The sequence below is a fragment of the Anolis sagrei genome, chromosome 1 (genome assembly GCF_037176765.1).
Source record: "Anolis sagrei isolate rAnoSag1 chromosome 1, rAnoSag1.mat, whole genome shotgun sequence".
In the NCBI taxonomy this organism is placed as follows: domain Eukaryota; kingdom Metazoa; phylum Chordata; class Lepidosauria; order Squamata; family Dactyloidae; genus Anolis; species Anolis sagrei.
In genome coordinates, this window is record NC_090021.1 from 163,342,833 (window position 1) to 163,366,938 (window position 24,106).

Consider the following 24,106-nt stretch of genomic DNA (forward strand, 5'->3'; position numbering starts at 1 on the left):
TATATATAAACATTAAAATACAATTAGACATCCAATTGTATTAATTACAAATTAACAGTAACAATCATTAAAACCAATTTAAAATGTATTCATGCCAAAACCACTACACCTCCAGATTTGATCTTAAAAATCTCCTTCTTTAAAAGCCTTTCAAAGGCCCCTTCTGCACTGACATAAAATCCAGATTATTAATTTTGAACTGGATTATATGGCAGAATGGACTCATATATTTCAGTTGAAAACAAATAATGTGGATTATCTGAATTTATAATTTGGATTATATGGCAGTGTATAAAAAGGTTTTAGCCTGCCTTTCATATAATGCATACTCGTTTACATATACAAGAATCTGCATTTATTTTGCAAGAGACAATTTCTCATCTTCATAGCTTTAAATATCATAACAACAACAAAAAGACACCTAAACTCTTTTTATTCACATATTTAATACACAGAGGCCCCTTCTACACTGCCATATAAAATCCAGATTATCTGCTTTGAACAGGATTATATGGCAGTGTAGAAGAGGATAGAGGTATTACTCATTACGCACTTATATTATAATCCTATATCCCTCCCGCCACATCAGCACTTTTAAGCCTGTACCCCTACTCCGGCCGGCCCAGTTTTAATAGAGTCTTGTTGTATTGTTACTGTTATTGTTTTCCTGCTTAACTGTTTTTAATTTGCTTTGGGTATTGTATTGTTGTATTGTGTTTTTGGGGCTTCGGCCTGTGTAAGCCGCATCGAATCCCTTGGGAGATGCTAGCGGGGTACAAATAAAGTTATAATAATAAAAATAATAATAATAATGAAAAGCCAGCAGACTAGTTCCTAATGCTACATATCAAAAGGATACAAAGCCATACGCAAGATAGGAAAAATAGTTATTCCATGTGCTTCTCGTTCCTTTTCTTTGTTTAATTGATATGAAACAACAGAGGTTTGAAATGGGAAATAATTGAGAAATCCAGGGGGGGAAACACCCCTGCTGCAAAAAAGTAATGAAAGAGCATGGAAGTGGAAACACTGCTGAGAAAATACTACATTTTTATTTAAAATATCAGTGGATATAGCCCCTTCCACATAGCTGGATAAAATCCCACATTATCTGCTGTCAACTGGGTTACATGGTTGTGTAGAAAGGCCCTGAGCTATCCACAAGTTCCTTGTTGTTATTGGGTAATTTTAATGCAAGATATAGCACAATTGTCATAACCTTGGTTATCACTCCTATATGTGACTTTGCAATGGAGAATGTAATCTCCTCGTATCTAAGGAGGATTAACAACATCTATAAATCTTCTAATTTGGAGTTGTTCTAATTGGCAATTTAGAGGAGAATAGCAATCTGCCTGCAGAAGGCAAAGCCAGGCATACAATGCAGGAGCAATGCAACTCTTTCTTGCTCCATCACTACCACATTCTAACCCATTGCCAACTATGAGCTTCAGGAACAGATGAGGCACTTCTGGGTTATCTAGCAAACATGCCCAACAGCCCTCCTCCCTTGGATCAAGAGCCCATGGCCCCATCAACACTGAGCATTTCATGCAATTTCAAACCAGTATTGAAGAAAGCAGTATTGCTGTACATGGGAAATGTTATGTACAGTGAGACTCTGGTGGTGATTGCATTAACTACAGAGCATTGATGCACATTAAGGGCTTTCTTTAATACAAATTTGTGGGAGTTTGTTATTGGCCATCACAGTGTGAAGCTGCATTACTGTAAATGGGAAGTATAACTACCTTGTCACACAACCACCAGAATTGCCCCACGTTGTCGTGGGGTGTGGGGAACCCAGCGCCCCACACCCCATATTGTCTGGCTCCTGTTCCAGCTGGTCCCACACGGGGAAGCATGGACTGTGCACCGGCTCTGCCCTACATTATCCATGGAGCTCTGCCAGCGTTGCTTGATGGGAGCTTTGTGGGTGATATAGGGCAGAGTTGGCATATGTCACTGAAATCTGCCCATGTGATAAAGTGGTAAATGGGAATTGTGTTGGCTCAAAGAAGTAGCCAGCCCTAGTTTGGAAAAGTTGGCAGCAATTACTACAGGAATGGGTTGGAGGGATAGGAATTTGAAAGGGGGGTGGGAGAGGGATAGGCTTTGAATGTGGATTATGGAAAAAGACTGAAATGGTGTTATCTTTCCCTTTCTTTTTCCACCCATCCATACAATATGAATGGCTGTAAGCCAGTGTAATGTATGAAATAAATAAACCAACTAAGCACTGTCACTTTTTAAATCTATTTATTTTTGCATTTTGAAAGACTTCTCTTTTAGAATTGTTTTAACTGATTGTAATGAAATATGTGAAATGAACAGTGTTTTTCATATTTCAGAGTGTTTGGATGTCTCTTTATGAAGTTAGGAGAGAACAAGGGGATTAATTTGGTTATATTGGTATGAAGCCTAATCTTGAAAATTATAAATTACAAACAAGCAGCCCATGCTGTGCAACTTTACTCATGATGCAAGAGCTACAAAATTCAACATGATCCATTCCTAAATGGGATTTGGCGGGGAGGGAGGTTCTGTGCAATCCAAGTTTTGTATTTTCTTGCAATTCTTTCACTGAAAAGCATTAAGCCTATTTTGTGTAAGGATAACTTGTTTCTTTGGCCATAGGAAGCTCTGACTGTGAAAAGAGACAGTTAAGCTGTGCCTACCTGTAATGTTTTTACCCAAGCACATGTCTTTTCTAAAGCACCTCAGCCCAAAGTAAATACTGTTAGCTTCCACTATACATTCAGTACCCCTCCAATGCTGCATCTGACATTTCATTCCAAAATGAGAGACTGACCGAGAGGGAATTCAGTTGGTTCCAACGGTGGTTCTTGAGGTGCTTCAAATGATGCAAAGAACCTTTTCTCTATTACTGGGAGCTCAGCAAATTCTCTCACAATGAATGTCGTTCTGGGGTCATTGGTAATTCTTTGCAGTTCTGCACTATCTGCGTTCTTTGCTCCCACACCCAGGCTCTTTATCCCTGATGACAGGATCACACTGGAAGGTCTTCCAACATCATCCTGGGATCTCCCTCCAAGCAACAGAACTAAATGCTGTGGGACTCCATCTTCTCGCCTGCTTCCTGCAGATTTTATGAAGTGGTTCTTCACAACATAATCCAGAGCTTTCCCAACATTCAGGGGAGTACCTCCTCTGGGCCGCATGCGGCGTATGGCTTGTAGCACAGCATTCTTGGTTTGATGGGTTTTTAAGAAGAACTCAGGGAATACATCATTGCTGAATTGGACCACACCAATTCTCACTTTCCTTGATCTAACATCTAACTGCTGGATAATTCGTATTACAAAATCTCGAATATGAGCAAAATCCGCCCCAACGTTGTCAGAACTGTCGATAAGGAAGACAATGTCCTTTGCTTCACTGTCAATATCTGTAGAAGGGAAAATAAATATGGGAAAGTGGAACAATGTCTCACACATAGAATTGCAAGCTTTGTATATACAGGCAGTCCCCAAGTTACATACATCCGACTTACAAATGACTTCTAGTTAAGAATGGGAGTGAGGCAACAGGAAGGGAGCAAAATCTATCCCTAGGAAGAGAAATTCCCTCCTGAAAGAGTTTTCATAGGGAAAGAGGTTTCCACTGAAGCTTTATCACCAGTTTCCAGAACAAGCCAAATGTTTCAAAATCCAATTATCACAAGGATATCAATCAATCAAAACATTTATTTCAGTCATTGACCAGCACAGGAAATAGTGTCACATTTTCATACAAACCTGGCATGTTTGGTACATTAAAAATATAAATATAACTACTAAAAACACAAGGATAGAAAGTGAGGTGAAATCTTCTGAAGAGGGGCACAGGCAGCAAATCAAACACCACAGGGGTGTTAACCCTTTCTTTGCTATCCAAATATATATAGGGCTGGTGTTACACTTAAAATGTACCTGTCCTGACTTACAAACAATTTCAACTTAAGAACAAACCTATAGAATCTATCTTGTTCATAACTTGGAGACTGCCTGTATAAAAATGCCCAAACTGGCAGTTCATACAGGATTGTAAGCAGCAACAGCTGTTTCTGGGCTGTCTGTATATATTGATACTTTGGGGATATACATATAACCTTACACATACAAGCAGAAATCTCACTCACTCATTTGTATATATCATTCATACACACACTTTCCCTAAATCTAAAAACACTATAGATAAAAACCGTACAGAGAAAAGCATACAAAATGCCATCGTGTCAAAACATAAATAAATTAAATATATTATTACAGCAATTTAAAGGTGTCTCAAAATACATCCCCCATATAGCATTTAAAAACACACATATACACAAACACATGCCTACACATTTCTTATGTTTTTCACCTTAATACTGCTCTTAGGTCCCTTCCACACAGCTATATAAAATCCAAATTGAACTGGATTATATGGCAATATGGACTCAAATAACGCAGTTCAAAGCAGATATTATGGATTATCTACCTTGATATTCTGGGTTATATGGCTGTGTGGAAGGGCCCTTAATTTCAACCTGAGTAGACTCAATGAATCAAAGGAACTCACATAAATGTATTGTTGAAGGCTTTCATGTCACTGGGTTGTTGTAGGCCATACAGCCCGAAAATGTTTCTATAACATGGTCATACAGCCTGAAAAACTGACAACAACCCAACTGACATAAATATTGAATTACTAAACTATCATTGACTTAAAGACAGAAAGATTTAGTTCTTATACCTGGTCTTTATTTCTAATAAGTTTAACAAAATCAGTTTCTGTTGACAACAGAGTATATACTATGCCAGCTTCAGTGTGCCTTGGTGGAATGCAAATTGACTTAATGGTACACAAGCAGTAATAAGGACTGGGATAATAGTTCATGATGTTACATTAACATTCATTCTGGTAATAGTGTTTGTTTGGAAAATTAACTATTTTAAATTATCTAAAAATATTAATACCTGAAAGATATCAGATTCCATTTAATCTTGGAAATTAAGCAAGATAACATTAGCATTTGGGTGAGAGACCACCAACAAATACCAGATGTTGTAGGGCCCTTCCACACAGCCATATAACCCAGAATATCAAGGCAAGTAATCCACAATATCTGCTTTGAACTCGATTATTGTAGGCCATATCTACACAGCGCCGAAAATGTGCAACCGCTCATATTTTCACATGGGACATCCAAACGATGACTCAGATAAAAACAAATTAATTTGGGACAAAGCAGACCAGATTATTCTGGGTTATATGGATGTGTGGAAGTCCTAAAAGTCCAGTAATAGGGTATTCCATAGCTTGATAGGCAATATACAGAGAAACAATCCCAAATATTTTTAATATATGTCTATCTTCTAAATACAAAATACAAAAACCATTCTGTCTACCCAATTCAGGCTACCCAAAGTTGTTGTAGGGTGGTATTTCTTGAACAGAACTCACAGCTGCAGCATGCAAAAATCATGGCAGCAATATATTACACTAGAAATGTATCTCTAGATGAACTTGTTCTTACTATTTTGAAGGAACTAGAACATGCCACTATGCCAAAACCCCATAGTGCAGAGCTGAAAAAATGAGAGTCAACTTGGACCCCTTCTGCACTGCCCTATATCCCAGGATCTGATCTCAGATTATCTGATTTGTACTGGATTATATTAGTCTACACTGCCAGATAATCTTGGATAAGCATATAATCTGGAGACCCTTCCAGACAGGCTCAAAACGTGGGACCTGTTTCACTTTCACCTGTGGCATCCAACCAATGCTTCAGGTAAATTAATGCAGCGTCAACCTGGTTTTCCCAGTGTACCCCATATTAATTAAACACCTCTAAAGATCCAGATTTTAAGATAAGGTATGGTCTTTAGAGGTAAAGATTCTGTGGAGACTGACTCCCGGAACTGCTTCTGCAGCCCCGGGGGTCAGTTTGCACAGCCACCCTGCTTCTTCAGGCTCCCAAAAGATGTGAGGAGTGGGAGGGCACCCCTCTTCTCCCAACCCCTATTTTACCCCCCAAAACTACAGACAATGGAAGCCTCTCAACAGAGTCATCCTGACACTTGGAAATGACATGTCAAGAGGTGATTGGGGGGAGGAATTTCCCTCCTCTCCTTCCCACCAAACTATGCATCATTTCCAGGCAACAGAAGGATTCTACAGAGGAGCCTGCACTACTGGCACCCCCCCCCCTTTGGGTAATTTTTGGTGAGGGAATGGGGAGCTGGGGGGTGGTTGGATGCCATCCCAGGTTACCCAGGGTTGTGGGCTGGCTGGGGACTCAAATCCAGGAGGAACTGGGTTGCTTTAACATGTTTCCTCCTGGGTTTTAGATAAGTATAGAAGGGTCCTGGGATGAAATCCTGGGATATAGGGCAGTGTAGATCCAGCCTTTGAGGGACTTAGACACTTTCTCCTAAGTTAAACCTCCTGTCTAACAAATTGAGTCATTTTGCTCAGTTCTGCTCTCTTTGTGATTTGTGTTTTCTGTAAGGACTTCATCACATGGACTTACAGATTTATAGAGAAACATTGGGGTCTGTCCCTATAGCGATGGCAATAATGCTTTTCAATTGCAAATTGCTCTGTGAAACTTTTACTCCTTCCCATGCCACTGTTTTCTTTAAAAGTTCTTGACCTCTTGTTGCCCACCTTCACATTCATCACAAGGGAAAGGTTTTTAGAGTCCTCCCTCTTTTTCCCTTTATTTATCAACCAAAGAGCCTCTCTTTTTCTGTTTCTCCCTTTTCTCTGCTTCCTCTGCCTCCACTTCGCCAGCCAAACTCCCCAGCCAAACACTGCTCTCTATTGCTCTTTGTCTGCAGCAGCACTTTCTTGCTTTGCAACAATGAAATGGGACAGGGAAGGAAATGAGTCCGAATTGTCCTTGGATGGGGTAATGTCAATGTGATGAGGTCCTAAGACTAGAGTTCTGTCATTCGGTAGTGTTTGCTTTGTCTTGTCTACTTTAGAAACATGTGATAAGCCAGACTAGAATTTTCACTAGGACAGTTGATGGGTGACAGAAAGGCAAAGATGGAGACATTATTTATATGAACAATAGTACAAAGTACCCTTACCTGCTGGGCGACTGGTATCACCTATGAGTCCTTGTATCTGCTGTGTTGTAAGCGTTGTAACAGGGCTTATCAATTGCTGTTCCAGACTAGGAAGATCCTGGTAGGTTGACACCTGGAACACATACTGAGGACTCAGGGCTATTGAGTGCATTAGTTCTGGATCCACATTCTTTCCAATAGTAAGTGGTGCCACACCAACTTGTTTGACTTGTATTGCTGGTTCTTCTACTTCATCATCAGATGGATGAGAAAAGAGGAGGATTAAAAACTGAGGTGCACCTTCTTCTATGCGACTTCCCATGGGCCTTGTAAATATATTCTTTGACACATATGTAAGGGCAGAACCAAGGTTCACTTGTCTCCCTCCTTTGGGTTTTAGCCTTCTTACTGCATCTTGTACCTCTTCCTTGGTGGAGTGTGTATTTAGAAAAAATGCAATCCTGGGGTCTTCACTGAACTGAATTACTGCAATTCGAGTATTATCAGAACCCACATTCAAATTGCTAACAAGTCTCTCAATAAACTCACGAACAGAATTGAATTCAGGAACTGCATACTGGGAATCGTCAATAAGGAATACAACATCTTTCTTTCCATCCTCTATTTAAAAAAAAATGAAAAATATTCTGCATGATACCAGAACAAAGAACAACACTGGTAAATAAATAAAAATACACACAGCCATGCTCTGTCATCAATTTACATACTGTAGCTTGTTAACTGATTTGGTACAACATGTGTACTGACATGCCTTAATGGTGATCATTGCTTTGTTACAATGAGAAGCAAAGAAGTGCTCAATATCTCTGCAAGCAATTAGAAAATATTAATGGTTTCTTGTACATTTGGAACATTTGAGTTATTATAAAATATATTTTGTTCTAATCACTGCCTGGTGTGATTATTCATCTACTTAAGTCTAGAACTTTGAAAGGGGAACAAGATGTAATATGGGTACCAATTTCCTTATACTTCATTGGTGGATAATATTCATGGCCCTCAGTCTTCCTTCCCTCACAATATTTGTCAGACAGTGATTAGAACAAAATATATTGTATAATAACTCACTTTACTTTACTTTAGAAATGTCACTGAAAGCTATCCTCATTTTAAAAAAAAAATCTTCAAAATAACTGAGAGTGGGGAGGGGAATTATACTTCGAAATGCCACATATAATACATAGCATATAAAACAGCAACAGAAGTCTAAAAACAACTACACACATAAACCCCATATGATAAAATTTCTAAAACGCAGTAAAACTTGTGAATAATGCTGACTATCTGCAATTAAAAATCAAAGTGCCGGAGTAAGCAGTCGCTAAATCCTCAGTTTGACTATAAATTACACAAGGTCAAAAGTGTTTGGGCATGTAAAAAAATCAGTTGGTGAGTATGTTAACTGAAAATGCAAAACACAAAGCTGATCTATTGGGCTACGCCCAAAAGACTAGCTTAGCCTGGGAGTTTTGGCAACAGGTACATATTTCGGCTTTAGCTGTGCAAGAGCTTGCACAGAGAGAGAGTTCTTCATTCATGAACTGCTGGAAGAAGATCTTCCACATGGACATCTAAAGACCATTTGAATCTTTCACAAAGGACATTGTGTGAGTCAATGCAACTGTTCACATGACTGTATATATATTGCTCTGCATTTCAAAGAGTAAACTCCTTGTTCTTTACTGATAATCTGTGTGGCATATTTCCTTTTTCTGGCCAGAAAGTGTGTGGGCAGGTAAAAATATGAACTACCCATGATTTTAATTCCATCACAGAAAGCCTGTCTGCCATGTTTTTAAACTAGCCCAAAAGTCTTGGAGGGTAGGGGCTAACCTAATATCTTGGGGACTGCCTAATTGCAGTAGATATTCAGTTGTTACGTTTTTTCTTCTTACCTGGGCGAGGAAGTGGAACAGTGATTTCTGGAGTCAAAGCCTCTATTTCTACCTTTGTCAGTCGAGTCACTCTTTCTCCTATGAGCTGCTGAATGCGGCCCAGTTCACTAACACCGGAAACAAAGACTGCAAATTCAGGAACCAAGGAAATTGTCTGCAGCTGAGTGATATCTGCATTTCCAAATCCAATGGCCAAAGGCACTGCACCCCTTGTCTTCAGTTCTAAGGCTGGTCTTCTGACATCATCTCTCGACCTTTCAGCAGTCAGCAGGATCACAAATTGTGGCACACCTTCCTGCAACCTGCTCCCAGCCTCTCTTGTGAAAACCTCGCTAATCAGGTACTGAAGGGCAGCCCCTGTGTTAACAGCATAGCCTCCCATAGGAGTTATTCTCTGGACAGCCTTAATCACACTTGCTTTGTCTGGGTACTCCTTCAGGTTAAACTCTAGGTTAACATCATTACTGTATTGAACCACAGCGACATGAACTTTGCCAGGACCAACATCCAAATTATCAACCACTCTTTGCACAAAGGACTTCAGCTCTGGGAAACTACTCCTGGTGGTATCTGAACCATCTATCAGAAACACAACATCTTTCCTCTGAATTTCATCACCTGTTTAAAAATTGTGGAGGACAGGAGAGAAAAAGACATGAAAGTTATTGTCAGAATCTGGAAGCTCTTGGAACAAAAGCAAGCTCACAAAGAACAATATTTGGAAACAGATTTATTCCGTCACAACCATAAGAAAGGGAGTTCTAAAAGTTTCCCGCCAAACACCTCGGGTATATTGTTTCCCAATCCCATTCCCCTCTACTGGACACATTCCATTCCCACAGTAGTCATCCTACAGTTTCATTTTCCCATAAGACCAGATGTCCTTATCTATAATATGCTCTCATCCATCTTCCCAACCTCCCCCTCTTCATATCATGTCACGGAGGAACGAAACAGCTAGGCCCAAACTGGTATGGACATCCTGACAGTTATAGTCATTCAAGACAGAAAAAAAATCAAAGCATATGTGTTTTAGAGGGATTTCATCTTGGTTCTGTTTGACTTAGCTAACACAAAACTGGGGTAGAGAGTAGGCCTGGGCGGTTTCGTTCGTTAATTTTGTAATTCGTTAAATATTCGTTAATTTTAGCAATTACAAAACGATTACAAAACTTATTTTTAAACCCGGAAGTGTTTTTAAATAGATGCTTGCTGGGAGCTCTCCTCTCTCTCCTCTCCTTAGCCAGTCAGAACCTGAAAGAGGAGGAGGAGGAGGAGAGGGCAGGGAAGGTGCCGGCTGAGCAAGCGAGCGAGAGGGCGAGCGACCCTCAGTGGGAAGGCGGCCCGTCCCTCCTTCCTCACCTTTGCGGTGGGTGTGCTTCGTTCTCCCAATTCCGCACTGAAACCTTAGCGGAGGGCTGGGCTAGATGGCCTTTGGGGAGCCCTTCTCCCAATTTCACATTGAGACCATAGCAGAGGGCGGGACTAGATGGCCTTTGGGGAGCCCCTTCTCCCAATTCCGCATTGAAACCTTAGGAAGGGGCTGGACTAGATGGCCTTTGGGGAGCCCTTTCCTCCAATTCCGCATTCAAACCTTAACAGAGGGCTGGACTAGATGGCCTTTGGGGACCCCCTTCTCTCAATTCCGCACTGAAACCTTAGCTTCGGAGGAGCCGGGCCCGACTCGGCGGCAGCACTTGAGGGCCCGCCAGAGTGAGTGCCTGCCTTCCCTCCTTAATAATAATTTTTCCTCCCTATTCTACTAAATTAATAATTAAATTAAAAAAATATTGAAAAAATATTGAAAAAAAAAGGGCGCCATCTTTACAAAATGTTTTGTAAATACTAACGAAATTTCGTAAATACCGAACTTTTTAAAGGGAAAATTTTGTAATTATTTTAAATATCGAAACAAAAAAACCCCCCAAATACAAATCGATTTTAGAAACAAATTTTTGCGTTGTTACCCAGGCCTAGTAGAGAGTTATAGAAGGAAAAAAGAAAATGCAGAAGCTAATTAATGGAGAGGAAACCCCTCAAAGGCACACAAGAATCATGGAAACATTCAGAGAGTGAAGGTACACAGAATTCCTCTAATGTAGAGGTGTCAAACTTGTGACCCTCCAGATGTTTCCCAGAAGCCCTAGCCAATTTGTTCAATGATCAGGAATGATCGGGGGGGGGGGGGGGGACAAGTTTGACACCACTGCTCTAATTTATACTGAGGTTGAGTTTCTTGAGTTGAGATGCATTGAGGTCTTTTTCTTGAGATCATCTGTATCCTGAGTACTTTGAAGATCCTTCTTGCCTTTTTTCTACTCCCACAGTGTCCTCCATATAAAATACTTTAGAAATATCGCTTATAAAGAAAGACTAGGACAGGGATGGGTGAGTTTAAACTCCATTTGTTGTTGAACTGCAGTCCCTATCATCTCTAACTGAGGTCCCTTCTATACTGCCAACATTACAAAGACAAAGGAAAAAAGAAGCAAAATACAGCAGAAATATATACCTGACTCTCTGATTTCAATGGTTTTCAGTAAGTTCACTATCTCAGGCTGTATTTCTCCAATTCTAGAAAGAGAGTCAGCATTCAGAATGAATTGAGGTGCATAAACAATTCTTTCCAATTCTACAGGATCTGCAGTCCTGGATTTGATAACAAAAGTAACAACACCGGCTTGTTTCAGAACATCAGCAGGCCGATCCACATCATCACTTGATCTCCCAGCGGCAAGGAGCACCAGGAACTGTGGCACACCTTCCTCGATCCTGCTTCCAGCCTGCCTCACAAAGACATCCCTCATTACGGTTTCGAGCGCAGCGCCAATGTTGAGTAATCGTCCTCCTTTTATCCTCATCTTTTTCACTCTCTGAAGGATTTCTTGCTTGGACGGGATGTCTTGAAAGTTGAACTCAACCTGAACGTTGTCACTAAACTGGGCCACTGCCACACGTATAGCATCAGGCCCCAGATTGAGATCAGAAAGAATTCGAAACAAAAAATCACGAACAGCTGGAAACTGCCCCGCAAGGTTTGAGGAACCATCAAACAAGAATAAGATATCAATCTTGCTCTCTGGAATTAAGTGATAGGAAAACAATTAGTCTACAGAAACATCCACCTATCTCAATACAAAATTGCAGATAAACAGGAATATGTTTTTATTAGGAATAATTTTGGCTGTGGCTTATCTTTGATATTTTGAAGAAAATAACAATGTTGGGCCTCTTAAAGTATTGATGGCATAGCCCAGAATTAATTACACTGGCCAACACACATTTTGGTGCCTCAAATGTTAGTCCTGTTTCTGGTTATATTTGACTTGCTGATTTCAAAAATAGCACCAGTTTTCCACTATCAGCTCTATTTTTTGATATATAGTACTTATGTTATCTACCAGTCACCATCTGCTCACTCATAGAAAACCATGATAATCATTTCTGAGAAACTGGAGCTGATGTGTTATATCCAATGCAATTTTCTGATTCAGTGCTCAAATAATCCCAGGAACCAGCCTAAAAAAGTTTCAAAGAGTACTATATATTTCAAAGAGTACTATATATTTCACAATGGCAAAGAAATTGCAAAAAAGTTATAAACTGTTTAATGAGTTGTCAAGTTATCAAGTTTTACTAACCATTTTAAGCTAAAAAATATCTAAAAATGACTCAACAAAAGGATTTCATGTTGCGGGGTTGCCATCTTATGAATGACTGAGGCAAGGGGTAGTTTGTTTCCTGGGGGGTGGGGCATCTAGCAGTACTGCTTTGAAACCCTATGCCCCACCTTTTCAAGGACTAAGAGTTTCATTCATGGGTGATTCATGGTTGCAGAGATATAGTCATTGTTGTGGTTCAGCCAGCTGATGAAGGTAAGGGGTTTGGGAGTTCAGGGCTTGATGGTTCTGTAGGTGCCCAGACAGAGGGGGTCTTAGAGCAAGATGGTTCTCCAGCTGAGAGAACAGAGGGGGTTTTGGAGCAAGATGCTGTTGCTGAGACAAAGGGTGAGAGTGAATCTGCTTTGGAAGCCAACAAGCAGGGAGGGGAGGATAACATTAGCTCATCCGAGGAAGCAGCTGCCTTAGACAGAGATACCAGGCTACTTCTGAGGTGCCATGGGAAAGAGAGGCAGAGCAGCCTCTCAAGATCAAAGGAATGCATTTATGTTTTGCAGCCCTTAAATTAGGGAGAGAGCGGTTAGGATTTTAGATCAAGCAACGTCGCTACTGGAGTGAGAAACTCCTGTCTTATTCTTGGTTTATGCTTTAGCTCAAGATTCCTGGTCAAGTTTTACTTCCGGCTTTACGGATTTACCTATGGATTCATGCTCTTGTTATGTTCCTTGTTTCCTGGTTTAACGTTCATGTTTTAACTCTTGTTTTTTGGATTTACCTATTGCCTATGGGACGTTTACCCTGTTATTTGCTTAAGGTGCCTTTGGTTTTATCAATAAGCTTTTTATTACCATGTCTGGTTTCCTGGTGAGTGATGTGAGCAAGGTGAACTCCTGTTGAGGTGCAACAGTCATTTCAAATTGGGTCCAACTTTTTGAAATACCCTGTATTACATGCTGCTGACTGGATCCCACTAACCTTTGGTGTTTTGTTATATTGATGTTAATGTTTTGCATTTTTGCTTTTATTTGACTTTTATAAAGTACAGTGGAGAAGTGAATGCTTAATAAGGACATATACTCTAATGAGAGGAGAATTAATGCACTGTTATTGTCTGAAAATTCATTTTGTTGGGTTTTAATCATACAATGAAGTAAAACTAGTAGAAAATTGACTTTTAAAGTAACTGGGAGTATCCACAACTTCTGTATGGAAATTGCAACCTATGTTGACAGCTGTAACTTCTCAGGTAATGTTCACATGGTATAATCAACAAATAAGCAAATATTATGCCTAGAAATGTGTAAAGCAATATTTTTGTTCCTTGTACATCCCATATGTAAAATAGCACATGAGTGAAGCAGCCACTAGACTTCTTTAAAAAATGTATCATATAATATATGAGTGATGTTGTGGTCAATCACATATGTCAGTACACGAGGAATGCTTACTGTGTATATAAAGAAAAAGCATTTTTTTTATTTTAAAAAAATTCCTTGGTGTATAAAATGGCATTAGGTCATAGAGAAGCTTGTACTTATTGCTCAAAACATACCTACCAGACTTAAAAGAATAATTCTTATAGCCTTAAACATGAAGTAAAAAGAGAAAATTACCTGTTGGTGTGATTACAACTTCTTCCACATCTCCACTAAAATATGTGGTCAATGGCCTAATAATTTCCTGTGGCAAATTTGCCAGAGAACGGAATTCATTCCTAAAATATACTATTTGTGGATTAAAGGAAATTTGTTGAAGTTCTGCGGGGTCGGCATTTCTAACACCAATGGAAAATGTCAGCACTCTTGCTCGCGCTAAGGCTCTGGCCGCCTCGTGGAACGAATCGACAGATGGTCCTGCTGTAAGGAAGACTAATACCTGTGGGACATTTTCATCTATTCTGCTCCCGCCAGCTTTAGTGAAGTGATTTGAAAAGACAAAGTCTAGTGCAGAGCCAGTATTCAGCACTGAACCACCCAGCAGTTTCAGCCCACTTAGGTGACTAAGTACTTCTGCCTTTGTTAGGAAAGAGTTTAAAAAGAATTCGGTTTTGGGATTCTCGCTAAATTGTACTAATCCGATTCGTATATCATCAATTCCAACATCAAGGGAGTTAACTAGATTCACAACAAGGTCCCGGACATATGGGAAGTTGGCATTTCCAACGTTGGCTGATCCATCCAAAAGAAAGATGATATCCCTTTTGTTTATCAGAACTGCAGTAGAGCACAGAAAATAACATGAGAGACATCACAAGAGAAAAAAAACGCCAGTATTTGTCATGTGTGCATACAACACTTGTGGTACACACATGCATACCTCAGAAATAGTAGAAAGAGAGAAGAACTGGAGTGAGTGTCTGGTAGCTTTCTGCATAATTGGTCAAAGCATATCTAACTGCAGTTTAAATGTCTAGCTACCTCATCAGATGGGGCTTTTTCTGGCAACATATGCCAGTTGAGCCCTAGATGATCCAAGGAGCCCACCAATTCCCATTTCACAATGTATGGGTACTTCTAGAGGGGCTCCATGGGTCATCTAGAGTGGAGTCAGTGTATGCTGCCACAGCCGCAACACGAGAGGCATCCCATGTTGTGAAGGAATCAATGGTGAGAGCTTGTGGGATCAGCTTCTGGCCAAGCTGAGCAATGTGGGGCATAAGGTGATAGGTGACGGGTTCCCCACAGCCTCTGATGACGGTTGCTGGACAAGGTCAATACTTTGATACTTCACTGGATACTTTTTCAATGAACATAGCATTTTATCTTCTCTGCAAATATTATAGGGGAGCGGGATTTTGTTTTGAGGAATGGCTATGCTTGAAACTATGGGTGACTCTCAGTTTGAAACAATCTGTATAAATCTGACTGTTCTTGATTTTCAGACCCATTTCAGGCAGCCAATGTAAATCATTTTAAATCACTGGAAAACTGGGCTGAAGAAGCTGTAAACCCTAAGTCATTCCCAGGGTCTCTAACTTTTCACCAGTCCCCAACAAAGTATAGGGGCATTGTATTTGCTGCCTTGTTCTTCTTGCGTCCCAATGTCCTTCTGAGGGTCCTACCAGACAGGCCCAAAAATGTCCTTCTTTTATCTGAGGCAAATGTACAATGCTTCAGGTAAAAGCATTCGGAACAAAGTAGGTTTTATCTGCTTTGTTCCAAATTAATTAGCTACCCCATTAGATCCAAGCTTTCCTGAAAGGCCCGGTTCTAATGCGGTATTCGGCCTGTGGAGACTCACCCCTGGAGCCCAAAAGTGTGAGATAGCACCCAGCCCCTCCCTCTAAGCCCCCCATACAAGGTTTAAATGTCCTCCTGGCATGCAGAAAGGACATGCCAGGAGGCAGGGATGGGTGGGGGAGCAAAATTGTTCCTCGCCCCTCTCTTCTCCTGGCACGACATTTCTATGCAGCAAGAGAATGGAAGGACCACCGTAATGGCAGCCCAATATGTTTTTTTTTATTTAAAGCTTGTTTTGGAGGGCTTTGGAGTGGCTGGGTGCCATCCTGGTAGTTACCTGGGTGGCATCTAGACACCTCCCTGGGAAAACCTGGGGTTTTTTTGGGGGGGGGGGGTGAACTTAAACCTGCTTCAGTGGGGTTTAAATTATGCCTGGAAGCATCCTGAAAGGTTTCAATGGAGCAAAAATGAAAATATATCTAGAAAGCTACAGCATGTCGGGGAACACTAAATAATAAATTGTATATTATTAAGGCATCGAATGGCTGCCTGGTTGTAAGCTGCCTTGAGTCACCTTCAGGTTCGAGAAAGGCAGGGTAGAAATATCATAAATAAATAAATAAACACTTACACCTGCAATTAATCAATGTTTTACAAGATCAATTTTGTTTTGTGTCTCTTTCACATCACACAATTATAGCATTTTGATGTTAATTTAAATACAATTGCTTCAATCTACATAATTTCTAGGAAATTCTTCAGGAAGAAGAACCTCCAAGAAGTTCTCTTGGCTGGTGAGGGAATGGAAAAATCAGTTGTGTACACTATTTTTCAGTTACACATCTGATGGATACAACCTGATATTGGTGAGACATGTTTAGTAGTAACTATAATGCAGGAAATGAGGTGTTTATTTCCATAATCTAGCGGGGGGAGGGTGTGTGTGTGAAAAACATAGGAAAGGAATGCAAGTGAGAGATTAAGAGAAGAAAAAGAGAAGAGGAAGGTAGAATGTATTTATCTTTCAAAGTGTAAGAACATTTAAGATCATTTTTAATTTAAATTTTAAAATAAAAATGTCACCACTGAAATACATCATGCAAGAAACATACATACTGGAAACGTACATGGAAACATATATATTGAAAAAAGGCTTTAGCGACAGATTTTGTCCCTTCATCTTCATCTTCATTCGGGATTAAGTAGGAAAAATCCTACAAACTCGCACTTGAATAGGTGAGTTTCAAAAGAATTATTGGATAAAACATTAAAGTTACTGAAGTGAACATCCAGAAAATTAGCCTCAGGTGGTTCCTATTTTGTATTCTAACAATGGGAAATTGTGCTGCTTTCTTTAAGTGTTCTTTAAGTGTTCATTTGACAAGTTTGATCTCGGACAGGTCCATGTATCCATTTCTGGATGCCTGGATAGGTAAGCAGCAGAGCCGCCCATGGCTTGTTAGTGACATAATTCTCATTCCTTTGTCCTAAATCCCAAATTTGCCACAACAAGACACTTCACTGTAACTCAACAGATATGTAATACCATTGAGCAATTCTAATTCAGTTTATTCCTTTATAAGAGTGAACTTGCCATTAATAGTTGAAATAAATTATGCAAGAAACCTATAGAATTACACTGAAAAGCAGCTGGATTTAATTCCAGTAGCCAAATTTTTACAAATAAGATTTTATTGATTTTTGTTTTAGTGCTGAAAAGAGAGGAATCAAATTGAGGAAAATGCTTTATAAGTTAAACTAATTTAATCTTAACTATCATGTTAATGAGATCTTGTGAATTTACTCTGGGAGAATAATCCTTTTCACGATGACCCGAGTAAAAAGACAATAGTTAAACACGAGGAATAGAATATCTACCAATGTCAATCACCAAGGACAACATCTGTGTGATAATAACCACTTTTACTGTGTGCTTGGCTTACAGCGAAAACATGAAGAAGCTCTATATAATGATAAAATTGTATTACATTTGAATACTTAAATGATGCAGTGCTTACCATCTGTTGTTTCTCCAACTCTTCCAGAAAGTGTCCTTATGTGTGCCAAAACAGTGGGAAGAATCTGTGCTAGGGGTTGTACGCGGAATTCAGTAGGTGTGAAAACTAGGCCTGGTTCGAAGGCAATCTGCTCAAGTTCAGCACGGTCTGCATTTTGGGCTCCAATAGCAAGGACCATTATGCCTCCTCTTTTTAGTTCTTGCACCGGTTGGACAACATCATCTCTGGACTTACCACCAGTGACAAGGACCAACACTGGGAGGACACCTTCCTCAATCCTGCTTCCAACTCCACTGGTGAAGAAGGTGTTTTTAACTGTCCTCAAAGCAGCACCTGTATTAAGTGCAGCTCCACCTACTGGCTTTATTTTCCTAATATTAGTAGAGATATCTTTTTTATTCGAGAAGGTATTCAAATAGATTTCTGGTCTCACAGTATCTCCATATTGCGCAACAGCAACTTGTATTGCCTGTGGTCCAATTTCCAGTCTGGTGATGATTTTGCTAATGAAGTCACGGATTGCATTAAAGGAGGCAGTTCCCAAAGCTGTTGTGCCATCTATCAGGAAGACTACGTCCTTCCTATTGACTTCAACAACTGCAAGCAACAATATACATACATACAATCAGTGGGGTTATTCATTCAACAATGATAATCAATTCTTTATCAATAGATACTTTCTGGGGTTATAGAGAATGTCCCTAAGCTTGGGAAGTTTTTTCTTTAAAATGCCAAGCATTTCCAGGCTCAACAATGTGTCTTTGATTATAAAGGTGATCTCTTTGTACATTGCTGTGTTATCTTGAATCCTATTATAGGCCAGATATATTACATTACATTACATCTTTCTTATTCATCCCCCCTCCCCCCCGCCCCATTCCCTCTCTTTGATACGGCCAGTATTTTATAGTATTATCTTATATAATTTCTCAGGACAACTTGGGCTAATTTGGAATAAGTCCCTCTGGACAAGCATCTTGTTTCCAGCAGAGATCAGCCAGAAGCTAACATGTAGGATGACACCACTGCTATATAAAATTCCCTTTGTACTTTTTCTTAAGATACCAACTCACTTCCATGTACATGATCTCCTGCCTTGTTATGACCATTCCCCAGGTGTTTTGCTGGACAAATTCTCATACTTTACTGTTCTCCCACACCCCAGTTTGAATCCTTTCTTCTGGCATCAGACAGGATTTGCAGCCACAATATGCAAAGGCATTCTGGCCCCATTTACACTGCCATTTATCTGTTTTGAATGGGATTATATGAGTCTATGCTGCCATATAATCCAGTTCAAAGCAGATAATCCAGATTTTATATGGCAGTGTAGAAGGGGTCTCAGTGAGTGCTCAGATCCACGAACACCTCAAAACTTGAATGTAATTTTGGAATATCTATAATGTCACATTTAATAAAGAAAAATAATAATGTGGTGCAGGTCATGACTTTACTACTTTACAAAGCAGAATTGACTCTTTATGCAGAAATACTGGTATATGAGGTTCAATATCATATACTATACACAAGGCCATAACAAACTATATCACAAGAATAATCCTGAAGCAGGAGGCATCGATGTAGTGAATACTGTGCAAGAATCCTTTCACACTATGCAATTATAGATTTATAAGTTCACTTTCAATATCATGGTTGCATCCCAAGGAATCTTGGTATTGGCAGTTTGGCCACAGGCACCAGAGGATTCCAAATTCTTCCCCCTAAACTACCAATCCCAGGATTCCATATAGTAGGCCCAAAGCAGTTAAAATGGAATCACAGTACTGTGATTATTAAAGGTAATTGACCTATTGTCTTGAATAAGGCAAGTATGGGTCCAGATCTGTGAAACTGAATCACAAAACACAGAGAATCCATTTTAGACCAGTCACGTTTTCTCCATATCACCAACCTTACAGACTTGTTATGGGGCTAAAATGTGTGTGTGTGTGTGTGTGTGGGGGGGGGGGGGGTGGGTGGGGTGGGGTGGTGGTGGTGGGGAACTATTGATCACACCCCAAGTTCCTCAGAAGAATGATGGAATGGAAGATGTCTATCATGACAATAACCCATCCTTTGCTTTTCTAATAAGCCGTTCCAAGTCCCTTTAGGACAGTGGTTCTTAACCTGTGGGCCGCGGTCCGTGGGCCATAAGGACAAAAATCTGGTCCACGAGCCTCCTTCCTCTTCATTTATTTATTTGTTTTATTTCTACTCCTTTCATGTCACCTGCCACTCCTTCCCTGTCGCTGACCATGGCCTTTGATCTTTGATATTGCTGTTTTTAAATTGTTTTAAATTGTTTTTAAATTGTGTTAGATTTTAGCCTGTTCTTGTAAAGCCGCTCCGTGCCCCAGGGGAGTGGCGGCATATAAGTTTGAATAAATAAATAAATAAATAAATAAATAAATATGTTCTGTATCAGAAACTAGAGCTGATGTGGTCTATTAAATGCAATTTTCTGAATCAGCACCCCAAACAAAACCTAAAGTTGACCAAAAACCGATTCGTAACCCTTTTGGTAGTAATGTTGGAGAGTGGCGTCACAAGAAATTTAATGTGCAGATTTGATAAATGTGGATTTGATATGATGTGTGGGTATGAATGGAAGTATGGAAGAATGAATGAAAGAGAGCTAATAATTGTGGAGACACCAGTAAAATATTAAGGCCTGCAATGACTAACTACCTGCTTGCTGGGGCTGTAATTAAAAGTTGCTAATGAGAACTGAAATGGTAAACAATGATAAGAACTGTGACAGTGACAATGATAACATAAATGTTTACAATGTTAAGAAGGATTTCAACAAAAGGCTAACACCAATCAAGAAGAATCAACATCTGGCCAGGAAACTAAGTTGGAGTCAACATATTCCAGGATGGAAAACGTCTGTCATTAATTTGCAATTTGGGACTACATCAGCAGAATATTCCTATAAAAGACTCAATCTAATAATTCTCAAGTGTGGCAGAATGCAGGAGTCTTTTCCACCCGCCTCTCTGGTCCATGGGAAGAACAGAGATAGTGTATTTGGAGAGTGTCAGATATGCTATGGGAAAGCATGATTCTGATCACTTTGGGGCTTCTTTCTCAAGGAAAGAGGAAGAAGTGTGCTTTTAGAGTCTTAGATTTTGTGCAGGGGGTCAGGTTCTGCTGTGTGGAAAACAGAGGTCTGGTCCTTGGCATTGTACTTAGGGAAAGGATGCATTTTGGCATTTTGAAGTTTTGGAGTTATGGAAGTTTTGGAACTATGCGTTGGCAGGCTACCGGGAAGCAGGGTCTGGCCTTCTCCTGCTGTCTTCTCCAGGAGACAACAGGAGAAATGGTGATGTATGCAGGAGGGTGAATGCATGTACATTTGTGTGAATGGTGACTGAAAATGTAACTCCTCTTTCTTTGTTTGTTAGCCATGTAATTGTAAATCCAATGCATAGAATCTGTATGTCTGTATGTCTATTGTCATTCTTTGTGTAAAAGTTCTGTAATCTGATATACCCTCTCACACTGGAAATTGCAATAAAAAGAACCTCTGCTTTAAAGTTATTGAAAAGTTATTCATGACAGTGGTCCCTGGTCAAAGTGTTCCCTGGTAAAGCAGAAATGAAATGACTGGTGAATAGCATCATGAAATCCTACCATCCAAATGTCATTAAATTAAAAAAAAAACTATGAACACAATTACTGTTGAAGATCCTATACCACATAGATGCAACTCTCTTTGGTTGGCTGCTCTCTTGGGCACATAAACGTCAGCCAGAAGGCTAGTCTTAAACAGGAAAGAAGAAGGGTCTCCCCTTCTCATCAATACAGAACTGGAACTCCCAGAAATCAGTTTGCTATCTCAATGGCAACAGTATCATAATTTTCCTGTTCTCTCTCCATCCCTTATATTTGGGCATGCTCCATTGAAAATGTAGCATTGGTACTGAGATGGCAAACTGTTGAAAGTATGGAAATATTCAGGTGCACTTGCTTTTGTAATTACCATTTCTACCTATGTATTATGACCTCATCATATGTAGCAAATTTCGGTGGCAACTCCAGTTGTGCCGCAGCTTGCCACGGAGTCCACTGGCTCCTACTACATGTGGGAGAAGTACTTCTGGGGTGGCTCCGGGGCAAACCTATGGCAGAACCGGAGTTGCCACCAAAAAAAAAAAAGCCACCAGCAGCAACATGGGAGGCTTTACCTGCTGAATTGCCCTCAATGGGGCAAGCTGGCCTGCAGATGCTTCATCCCATGTGATGAGGGAGGGGGGAAGCCAGAATGGTGCAAGCCACAGGGTGATAGGTTCCCACGCCTCCTGGGTGGGCATTGCTGGGATCACTACAATGTGCTCTAAGATGCAGGGTGAAGGGCATGGGGCAACAGTTCTGCCAGAATTGCTGGGAATTGTTGCAAATTGCAGTGATCCCAGGGTGCCCGCCAAGAGACCTTGGGGGCCTGTTGCCCCATGCTCTGCGTTGTCCTGGCTTCCCTGCTCCCTAATCACATGAGGGGAGCCTCTTTAAGCAGGCTCAACCCATCTTTCCCAATGAAGAGATGAGAAACCTCCTGTTGTGCGCCACCAACAATGCTTCAGCTGCGGGAGGGGTTTTGTGCCAGTTTTGCCATGAAGCTGCTGCAGAAGTACTTCTCTGGGGTGTGATGGGAGCCAATGGGCTCTGTTGAAAAACTGCCAAAAACCCATCTCTGTCACCAAAAAATACCCGTGTGAAGAGGTCCATAGTACTGTCTTGACTGAAGACACTCCTTCATTTATGATTCATTCACTGGCTTCCATGTGTGTTAACACACAAACACACATGTTCACACATGCATGCACACAAATACCCTTCTATATTTAGGGCAAATATATGGACAGAAAATTAGTATGCCCCTGTTTCTTATATTTTGCACAACATGCTTAGAGGAAAATCCTGCTATATGTTGAAAAAACAGAGGATTTCTTATTTATGGTGAACAGGCACAGTATAGCCAGGTCTTTGTATACCTTCACTGATGTTCCAAGGAAAAATATAAAATGACTACTGTTCTGCTAGCACTTAATGTTTTAACCTGGGGCCCTTCCATACCACACAGTTTGAGCACTACAGAATCATCGAATCATAGGAAAATAGAGTTGGAAGAGAACACAGGGGCCATTAGTCCAACACCCTGCCCTGCAGGAAAAGTACAATCGAAGTATAATTCCCCTTTTCTTCAATGGGAATCCTGGTACTTGAAGTCTGAAATCAGGCTGCTTCTGATGACTTTCAAAAAATGAGTTGTCATTAATTGTCATTAATTGCTTTTAACATAGGAGGAGCACCATTTGGATTTTTTTCTTGCATCAACTCAGAGTCTTTATTTCTTGCTTCACTCCCCCCCCCCCCCCCCCCCGATTACAGTCAATTGTTTGTATGCACATTTCATATATACATACTGTATTTTGAAATTATTATAAGCAGCCAACACAAGGATGCATCTACATGAGCTTTTTTGGTCACCAGTACTGTTGCACACCATAGGTCAGAACTTTCCAAACTTTTCATGTTGGTAACATAATTTTTAGATGTTCACCCTTTCATAATCCCCAATTTTACAATGGGGATTAAACTAACCCCTTATAAGAGTTTCATACAAATTATATCTATCTATCTATAGATATATAAACTTTCATATGATCTTTTGTGTATAAACAAGGTTTGGAAATTTCCCTTTACACTTCTTACACTTGATTCTTGTATAGTTTCCTCTATAATCATTCCATGTGGTTCATCACAAATGTCATTGTCATTAGATTTTTTTAAATTAAAACTTGTCCATTTTAGTGGTAATTACTGCAACTCAATTAATAAATTCCCTACATTTGAACAACAGCAGCATTCCACTTCTGTTGTGATTAAAACTCTCCGGGGGTTTTCAAAGAGAGTCTGGATAACCATCCAGGGGCACCTTGACTGTGTCTTCCTGTCTAGATGAAGGGGTATGGATTAGATGCCCTTTGGAGGTGTCTCTTTGGCCCTGGTAAATTGTATTCCTCTCTAGAGGTTTTGAACGGAGACTGGATGGCAATCTGTTGGGAAGACTTTGACTGTCTTCCTGTCTGGCTGGTTAGGCTTGGAGCTGCTAATACTGCTGCTTTTGCTCATGCTGGTGCTTCAAGAGCAGCTAACACACCTCTTGTCTTGTGGGGGTAGGAGGGAACATTTTTATGCAACACACTGGTGGACAATAGGGCTGGGCGGTTTCGTTTCGTTATTTCGTAATTAGTTAATAATTCGTTATTTTTTTCAATTACAAAACGATAACGAACCATTCTGGAG

The 24,106-nt window shown here is 40.2% G+C and overlaps 1 protein-coding gene across 3 annotated transcripts in view; it reads right to left on the minus strand.

Moving 5' to 3' along the window:
• Positions 1-24,106, minus strand: part of COL6A3 (collagen type VI alpha 3 chain) — a 147,834-nt gene that overhangs the window by 79,772 nt on the left and 43,956 nt on the right. For all 3 annotated transcript variants that reach the window (XM_060783504.2, XM_067469966.1, XM_067469959.1), the window contains 6 exons: positions 17,798-18,394; positions 14,214-14,813; positions 11,493-12,059; positions 8,981-9,598; positions 7,086-7,685; positions 2,813-3,409 (listed from right to left, as the gene is read on the minus strand). In XM_060783504.2, the coding sequence (XP_060639487.2) occupies positions 2,813-3,409; positions 7,086-7,685; positions 8,981-9,598; positions 11,493-12,059; positions 14,214-14,813; positions 17,798-18,394 (3,579 nt within the window). The remainder of the gene's footprint in view (positions 1-2,812; positions 3,410-7,085; positions 7,686-8,980; positions 9,599-11,492; positions 12,060-14,213; positions 14,814-17,797; positions 18,395-24,106) is intronic.